This window comes from Littorina saxatilis, linkage group LG14 (genome assembly GCF_037325665.1).
Source record: "Littorina saxatilis isolate snail1 linkage group LG14, US_GU_Lsax_2.0, whole genome shotgun sequence".
Classification (NCBI taxonomy): Eukaryota; Metazoa; Mollusca; class Gastropoda; order Littorinimorpha; family Littorinidae; genus Littorina; species Littorina saxatilis.
Genome location: NC_090258.1, coordinates 45,041,022 through 45,050,506, shown reverse-complemented (window position 1 = coordinate 45,050,506; position 9,485 = coordinate 45,041,022). Strand labels below are relative to the sequence as shown.

General features: G+C 38.8%; 1 protein-coding gene across 1 annotated transcript in view; it reads right to left on the bottom strand.

Moving 5' to 3' along the window:
* Nucleotides 1-2,765: 2,765 nt before the first annotated feature.
* The window catches only part of LOC138947863 (RING finger protein 32-like), a 12,553-nt gene continuing 5,833 nt past the window's right edge, over nucleotides 2,766-9,485 (bottom strand). Inside the window, exons 7-9 of the mRNA XM_070319424.1 lie at nucleotides 9,174-9,282; nucleotides 5,483-5,647; nucleotides 2,766-4,387 (exon numbers count right to left, since the gene is read on the bottom strand). Coding sequence (XP_070175525.1) covers nucleotides 3,974-4,387; nucleotides 5,483-5,647; nucleotides 9,174-9,282 — 688 coding nt within the window. The 3' untranslated portion in view covers nucleotides 2,766-3,973. The remainder of the gene's footprint in view (nucleotides 4,388-5,482; nucleotides 5,648-9,173; nucleotides 9,283-9,485) is intronic.

The window sequence follows — 9,485 nt, the reverse complement described above, 5'->3', positions numbered from 1 at the left end:
ATTGTGTCAAGTGTGCTATTACAAGTTCCACATATATGTTGACATTGAATGAATTTCCATTTTGAAGTCACTTTATATATATGTGTTTTTAACCTGTTGGTTGTGAACTTTCTGTGGGATATCATGTTTTGTTGATGATGAATTTTGCCTTTCATTCTTCTTCTTCTTGTTGATCACACTTATATTGTCAGGCCGGACAGCGAGACGAATGATGCTGTATGCCTTTCATTCTTCTTCTTGTTGATCACACTTATATTGTCAGGCCGGACAGCAAGACGAATGATGCTGTATGCCTTTCATTAAACTGTAAATAAAAAATTAAAAATATATTGGAAATTTGCAGTGTTCACCGGTGATTTGTAGACTGCTTATTTTTTTTAACTTTTGTAAATGCATGGTTGTAACACTTTTTAGGAGCAGACCACTCCTTAAATCATCATCATCATCACCATCATCAATATTGATAGTTTATAGTTCAGTATCTTTGTACTTGTTAGTTCTGATAGAAACTTCTGCATGCTAAAGAATTAAGGAGATTTCTATAGCGCATAACTAAATGCACTATTTACCGTGGAATGCCTGAGAAACAGTCATTAAGAAACCCTGTATGTTGTTGTGCTGTCCGGTATTCTCTGTTCAACCTGCTGTCCAGTATTCTCTGTTCAACCTGCTGTCCAGTATTCTCCTTCGTGTATTGTCATTCTCTGTTCAACCTGCTGTCCGGTATTCTCCTTCGTGTATTGTCATTCTCTGTTCAACCTGCTGTCCAGTATTCTCTGTTCAACCTGCTGTCCAGTATTCTCCTTCGTGTATTGTCATTCTCTGTTCAACCTGCTGTCCAGTATTCTCTGTTCAACCTGCTGTCCAGTATTCTCCTTCGTGTATTGTCATTCTCTGTTCAACCTGCTGTCCAGTATTCTCCTTCGTGTATTGTCATTCTCTGTTCAACCTGCTGTCCAGTATTCTCCTTCGTGTATTGTCATTCTCTGTTCAACCTGCTGTCCAGTATTCTCCTTCGTGTATTGTCATTCTCTGTTGCAACCTGCTGTCCAGTATTCTCCTTCGTGTATTGTCATTCTCTGTTCAACCTGAGTTGTTGGGAAGGAGTGTAGCACGTGGTAATGGTTTTGCGTTTATCAGTTTGTACATCTGTCAGTTTTCATCTTTTCTAATTAGTACTACTGTAATGACAGCTTTTTCATGCAGTGAGGCTTCATTGTTTTGATCATGGGAAGATGGTTGTCTCAAGATAATTACTCACTGTAATGACAGCTTGTTCATGCAGTGAGGCTTCATTGTTTTGATCATGGGAAGATGGTTGTCTCAAGATAATTACTCACTGTAATGACAGCTTTTTCATGCAGTGAGGCTTCATTGTTTTGATCATGGGAAGATGGTTGTCTCAAGATAATTACTCACTGTAATATCTAAATCATTGTCATGCAGTGAGGCTTCATTGTTTTGATCATGGGAAAATGGTTGTCTCAAGATAATTACTCACTGTAATATCTAAATCATTGTCATGGTTTTAAATGATAGTACTACAAACATATGTTAAAAACAGAAGAAATAGTAACTCCCCAAATTGTGCTGTCTTTGTCTTGGCCAGTCAAGATTTCTTTGTCTTGGCCAGTCAAGATTTCTTTGTCTTGGCCAGTCAAGATGTCTTTGTCTTGGCCAGTCAAGATTTCTTTGTCTTGGCCAGTAAAGATGTCTTTGTCTTGGCCAGTCAAGATTTCTTTCTCTTGGCCAGTCAAGATGTCTTTGTCTTGGCCAGTAAAGATGTCTTTGTCTTGGCCAGTAAAGATTTCTTTGTTTTTTTCAACATTGCCTCATGTATTTATTTATTTTTTAAGAGTACTAAGTTAAGTTATTAAAGAAGTACCTCTTTGTAATTGTCAGAGCTATGTCTTACTCATACTCATTGCAATAATATTACTCAAGGTATGTATTCACTGGCTATTTGTGACCAGTATATTTATAAAGTGCATGCAGTGAACAACTTGTACAATGTATAATTTTGCGTGATTTGATGTGAGTGATATGAATAAAGTGTGGAAATGGCTGCTTTCTTCCTGTCCATAATTTATTTCAGAACAGAGAGTGTCGTGTGAAGTATGGACAAAATTATTGGACAAAACTGCCACAGCCAACAAGTTAGACAACAATAACACACACAACTCCATGCAAGTTAGACAACAATAACACACACAACTCCATGCAAGTTAGACAACAATAACACACACAACTCCATGCAAGTTAGACAACAATAACACACACAACTCCATGCAAGTTAGACAACAATAACACACACAACTCCATGCAAGTTAGACAACAGTAACACACACAACTCCATGCAAGTTAGACAACAGTAACACACACAACTCCATGCAAGTTAGACAACAATAACACACACAACTCCATGCAAGTTAGACAACAATAACACACACAACTCCATGCAAGTTAGACAACAGTAACACACACAACTCCATGCAAGTTAGACAACAATAACACACACAACTCCATGCAAGTTAGACAACAATAACACACACAACTCCATGCAAGATAGACAACAGTAACACACACAACTCCATGCAAGTTAGACAACAATAACACACACAACTCCATGCAAGTTAGACAACAATAACACACACAACTCCATGCAAGTTAGACAACAATAACACACACAACTCCATGCAAGTTAGACAACAGTAACACACACAACTCCATGCAAGTTAGACAACAATAACACACACAACTCCATGCAAGATGAAAAGTTGGTTCTTTGCTCTTCAAATTATAATATCAACAACTGTAGGCCAGTTGTAAACATTTGACATTCTTTGTTATATTCTCCTAAACCACTCATCGTTCAGTAATTTCGTTCTTGAAAAAAGATAGTGTCAAAAATAAAATCAGCAAAGCATATTGACGGCAAAGCATATTCATGGCAAAGCATATTCATGGCAAAACAGTAGCTTACGATTCATAGATGTACATACATGATCATAAAAGCGGGAACAACAAAACTTCCTGCAGAAAAGCAAAGAAAACAAAAACAGAAACTAATTACTTCTCAAACGCCTGTCTCAAACGCCTGTCTCAAAACTTGCAATCAGAACTAACACTAAACTAGCAACACAATGTACATGTAATGCATTTGATCGGACCCCTTGACAGTCAATACAAGTCAGGTAGTACTTTGTTGGAGACAAAACTCAATACACAGACCAAGGGGAACAACCGCTTGATAGTGTCCTTTGAATTTTCAGCAGGCTGATTGTCTCCCCTGGGAAACATTTTCTCTGTCATACTTTGCATGTTAGGATTTGTTACTGATTATTTTAACTAAATTCTTCCAGCAGTCAAGGGGTTTTACCTTTCTGTAGTGCACAGTCGTGCTCTTCTTTCAAATGCATGAGGTTTTCATACTGGTTGTGTTACATGCATGACGTTTTGTGTCCTTGACGTTTTGACATCACATCATGACACATGTCACTTGTAACATTTTCCACACATCAAGACAGAAAAATGCTTGTGAATAACTCTGATACACAAGTCACACAAACACTACACTCTACTAACATCAGCACACACAGCTCATTTGGGGACAGCTCAAAGTCATAATGCGGCATCACTTTTTTTCAGTGAACTATGACTCTTTAGGTAAACTCAGGGCTTTTTTGTGTGTGCGTCACAATATTGTTTCTAAATAGCTTTCACAACAGAAAGCCTGCCTCGTAGGTTTTGGACGTCTTCTGATACAAGAGTTACCCAAGCAAGTAAATGTTGCTGTCTTCTAGAGTAATCATAGACGACTTCTGAAACAGATACACTTTGAAACATCCAAACTTTACTGTCTGCAAGAGCCATCAAGCATTGCTTGTTTAGGACGGCTCAAACTCATAATGCTGCAACACAGACTTTTTTTGGAAGGGACAATTTATACTCATAAGTCTGTGAGAGAATGTCTTCACATGACAATGACTCGCTTCTGGTAAATAGCCCGACAAATAGGGCACGAGTTGCGGATATCGCCCATGGCAAGCTCTTCCAAAGTCAGCAAGCACGTCTCATGAAAAACATGTGTGCACGAGAGCAGCACCGTTTTTCTGGGTTTTGCCGCTTTCTTTGGCAACTTCTTCATCTCTTTTTCCCCTTCTTCCTTTGAGTTCGCTTTGTTGCCTTTCCCTAGCCCCGCTTTCTGTCTCGCTGCCTGAGATTTGGTGAGGTTAAGGGAGGCGACTGCTGTGGTGGGACTTGAGAGTGGCTTCCCCTTGCTTTCACCAGCGCCTCTGTCGCGGCTGGATGTGGGCGGTGATTTGTCGACCTCGGAGCAGAGACCGGTGAGGCAGATCGGGCACTCCTGGTTTGCCCGCTCCACCGCCTGCAAGTAAGAACAAATATTAAAGAGAATGTCACATATTTTTATTTACTGTGGTTTTATCTAGAGGTACAGCAAATGAAATTGAAACTAAATAAAACTGTCACTTTCTCTGAAGCAGTAGTTACTTTCTCTCAAACCACAGTCAGTTTTCAACCAGATCCATTCCTGCAATAACTGAACTAACAGCTAGATAACAGCTAGATAACAGCTAGATAACAGCTAGATAACAGCTAGATAACAGCTAGATAACAGCTAGATAACAGCTAGCACCTGTTGTTGTTACCTTACAGTCACTTTAATTGTCTCGTTAACTTACGGTCACTTCAATTGTCTCTTTACCTTACAGTCACTTTAATTGTCTCTTTACCTTACAGTCACTTCAATTGTCTCTTTACCTTACAGTCACTTTAATTGTCTCGTTAACTTACGGTCACTTCAATTGTCTCTTTACCTTACAGTCACTTCAATTGTCTCTTTACCTTACAGTCACTTCAATTGTCTCTTTACCTTACAGTCACTTTAATTGTCTCGTTAACTTACGGTCACTTCAATTGTCTCGTTACCTTACAGTCACTTTAATTGTCTCGTTACCTTACAGTCACTTTAATTGTCTCGTTACCTTACAGTCACTTTAATTGTCTCTTTACCTTACAGTCACTTTAATTGTCTCTTTACCTTACAGTCACTTTAATTGTCTCTTTACCTTACAGTCACTTTAATTGTCTCGTTACCTTACAGTCACTTTAATTGTCTCGTTACCTTACAGTCACTTTAATTGTCTCGTTACCTTACAGTCACTTTAATTGTCTCTTTACCTTACAGTCACTTTAATTGTCTCTTTACCTTACAGTCACTTTAATTGTCTCTTTACCTTACAGTCACTTTAATTGTCTCTTTACCTTACAGTCACTTTAGTTGTCTCTTTACCTTACAGTCACTTTAATTGTCTCTTTACCTTACAGTCACTTTAATTGTCTCTTTACCTTACAGTCACTTTAATTGTCTCGTTAACTTACGGTCACTTCAATTGTCTCGTTACCTTACAGTCACTTTAATTGTCTCTTTACCTCACAGTCACTTTAATTGTCTTGTTACCTTGAGTTGAATCACGTCCCAGTCGTCTTCGGTGATGACGCGATGTATGGCGTCAAAATGGCGGAAGATGTCACGACTCCTCTCCAGGCTGTTGTCAATCTCATGCAGGAAGCTGTTGACGTCAAAGTCACATGATTTGATCATGCGGTCTGTGATGCCTTCCAGCTGAGGACAGAAATAACACAGAAGATGGTGAATGGTTGGCCATCTCTTGAACTAGCCCTGTGGTCTGTGATACCTTCCAGCTGAGGACAGAAATAACACAGAAGATGGTGAATGGTCGGCCATCTCTTGAACTAGCCCTGTGGTCTGTGATACCCTCCAGCTGAGGACAGATATAACACAGAAGATGGTGAATGGTCGGCCATCTCTTGAACTAGCCCTGTGGTCTGTGATACCCTCCAGCTGAGGACAGATATAACACAGAAGATGGTGAATGGTCGGCCATCTCTTGAACTAGCCCTGTGGTCTGTGATGCCTTCCAGCTGAGGACACACAGATATAACACAGAAGATGGTGAATGGTCGGCCATCTCTTGAACTAGCCCTGTGGTCTGTGATACCCTCCAGCTGAGGACAGAAATAACACAGAAGATGGTGAATGGTCGGCCATCTCTTGAACTAGCCCTGTGGTCTGTGATACCCTCCAGCTGGGGACAGAAATAACACAGAAGATGGTGAATGGTCGGCCATCTCTTGAACTAGCCCTGTGGACATCACATCAATGCTCAGAAGAACAGTGGACATTTTGTTATGTTATATGAAGTCTTATATCGCGCGTGTATCTCCAGACTCGGACTCATGGCGCAGGGATCTATTTTGTCATTCCTTCAGTGTGACAAATCTTACCCTGGGCTGAGTCAGGAAATGACTAGATGGTCACCACAACAGGCTGATTATGAAAAAACATGTTGATGAAAAAACAAAACAAAAACACAAAAGAAAAAATCGTTCAGAGTGAATGATAAATTTGAACAAGGGTTGTTTTGTTTGCCATCTTTTGGTATGTCTGTTTCCTTGTTTGTTCCCCAGCACATGATACTGGTCTGGCTATTTTACTTTCTGTTTGTTTTGTTTGTTCTCTCTGTTTAGTGGGAATGCATACCTTGTCAATGTTTGTTCTCTCTCTTTAGTGGGAATGTATATACCTTGTCAATGTTTGTTCTCTCTCTTTAGTGGGAATGTATATACCTTGTCAATGTTTGTTCTCTCTGTTTAGTGGGAATGTATATACCTTGTCAATGTTTGTTCTCTCTGTTTAGTGGGAATGTATATACCTTGTCAATGTTTGTTCTCTCTGTTTAGTGGGAATGTATATATACCTTGTCAATGTTTGTTCTCTCTCTTTAGTGGGAATGTATATACCTTGTCAATGTTTGTTCTCTCTGTTTAGTGGGAATGTATATACCTTGTCAATGTTTGTTCTCTCTGTTTAGTGGGAATGTATATACCTTGTCAATGTTTGTTCTCTCTGTTTAGTGGGAATGTATATACCTTGTCAATGTTTGTTCTCTCTCTTTAGTGGGAATGTATATACCTTGTCAATGTTTGTTCTCTCTGTTTAGTGGGAATGTATACCTTGTCAATGTTTGTTCTCTCTCTTTAGTGGGAATGTATATATACCTTGTCAATGTTTGTTCTCTCTGTTTAGTGGGAATGTATCTATACCTTGTCAATGTTTGTTCTCTCTGTTTAGTGGGAATGTATATACCTTGTCAATGTTTGTTCTCTCTGTGTAGTGGGAATGTATCTACCTTGTCAATGTTTGTTCTCTCACTTTAATGGGAATGTATCTATACCTTGTCAATGTTTGTTCTCTCTCTTTAGTGGGAATGTATATACCTTGTCAATGTTTGTTCTCTCTGTGTAGTGGGAATGTATATACCTTGTCAATGTTTGTTCTCTCTGTGTAGTGGGAATGTATATATACCTTGTCAATGTTTGTTCTCTCTGTGTAGTGGGAATGTATCTATACCTTGTCAATGTTTGTTCTCTCTGTTTAGTGGGAATGTATCTATACCTTGTCAATGTTTGTTCTCTCTGTTTAGTGGGAATGTATCTATACCTTGTCAATGTTTGTTCTCTCTGTGTAGTGGGAATGTATTTATACCTTGTCAATGTTTGTTCTCTCTGTGTAGTGGGAATGTATCTACCTTGTCAATGTTTGTTCTCTCTGTGTAGTGGGAATGTATCTACCTTGTCAATGTTTGTTCTCTCTGTGTAGTGGGAATGTATATACCTTGTCAATGTTTGTTCTCTCTGTGTAGTGGGAATGTATCTATACCTTGTCAATGTTTGTTCTCTCTGTTTAGTGGGAATGTATATACCTTGTCAATGTTTGTTCTCTCTGTGTAGTGGGAATGTATCTATACCTTGTCAATGTTTGTTCTCTCTGTGTAGTGGGAATGTATATACCTTGTCAATGTTTGTTCTCTCTGTGTAGTGGGAATGTATATACCTTGTCAATGTTTGTTCTCTCTGTTTAGTGGGAATGCATACCTTGTCAATGTTTGTTCTCTCTCTTTAGTGGGAATGTATATACCTTGTCAATGTTTGTTCTCTCTGTGTAGTGGGAATGTATCTATACCTTGTCAATGTTTGTTCTCTCTGTTTAGTGGGAATGTATCTACCTTGTCAATGTTTGTTCTCTCTCTTTAGTGGGAATGTATATACCTTGTCAATGTTTGTTCTCTCTGTTTAGTGGGAATGTATATACCTTGTCAATGTTTGTTCTCTCTCTTTAGTGGGAATGTATATACCTTGTCAATGTTTGTTCTCTCTGTGTAGTGGGAATGTATCTATACCTTGTCAATGTTTGTTCTCTCTGTGTAGTGGGAATGTATCTATACCTTGTCAATGTTTGTTCTCTCTGTGTAGTGGGAATGTATCTACCTTGTCAATGTTTGTTCTCTCTGTGTAGTGGGAATGTATCTATACCTTGTCAATGTTTGTTCTCTCTCTTTAGTGGGAATGTATCTATACCTTGTCAATGTTTGTTCTCTCTGTGTAGTGGGAATGTATTTATACCTTGTCAATGTTTGTTCTCTCTGTGTAGTGGGAATGTATATACCTTGTCAATGTTTGTTCTCTCTGTGTAGTGGGAATGTATCTATACCTTGTCAATGTTTGTTCTCTCTCTTTAGTGGGAATGTATATACCTTGTCAATGTTTGTTCTCTCTCTTTAGTGGGAATGTATATACCTTGTCAATGTTTGTTCTCTCTGTGTAGTGGGAATGTATCTATACCTTGTCAATGTTTGTTCTCTCTGTGTAGTGGGAATGTATCTATACCTTGTCAATGTTTGTTCTCTCTGTGTAGTGGGAATGTATCTACATTGTCAATGTTTGTTCTCTCTGTGTAGTGGGAATGTATCTATACCTTGTCAATGTTTGTTCTCTCTCTTTAGTGGGAATGTATCTATACCTTGTCAATGTTTGTTCTCTCTGTGTAGTGGGAATGTATCTATACCTTGTCAATGTTTGTTCTCTCTGTGTAGTGGGAATGTATCTATACCTTGTCAATGTTTGTTCTCTCTGTGTAGTGGGAATGTATCTATACCTTGTCAATGTTTGTTCTCTCTGTGTAGTGGGAATGTATATATACCTTGTCAATGTTTGTTCTCTCTGTGTAGTGGGAATGTATCTATACCTTGTCAATGTTTGTTCTCTCTGTGTAGTGGGAATGTATCTACCTTGTCAATGAAGAACTTTTTGCGCAGTTTTGGGTCTTTGGGTGGCACAGCCTGTCTCAGCTTTTTGTACCACGACCGCACAACATAACCCCTCCACGCCGCCTGGATCCTGGTCCACACAAATAAATACACAATGTTGTGAGACAGGACAAACACATTCATAACATGCATGTTTTTTTTCACTTTATAGCAACTTTCAGTGTCAAGAGCATACATACGTTCTCTGTCTCTAATACACACACATGAAAACCTAAACCTGTGAAATTAATCCATTCTTTTGCAATTGTTTACAAATAACTCATTTAGTTACAG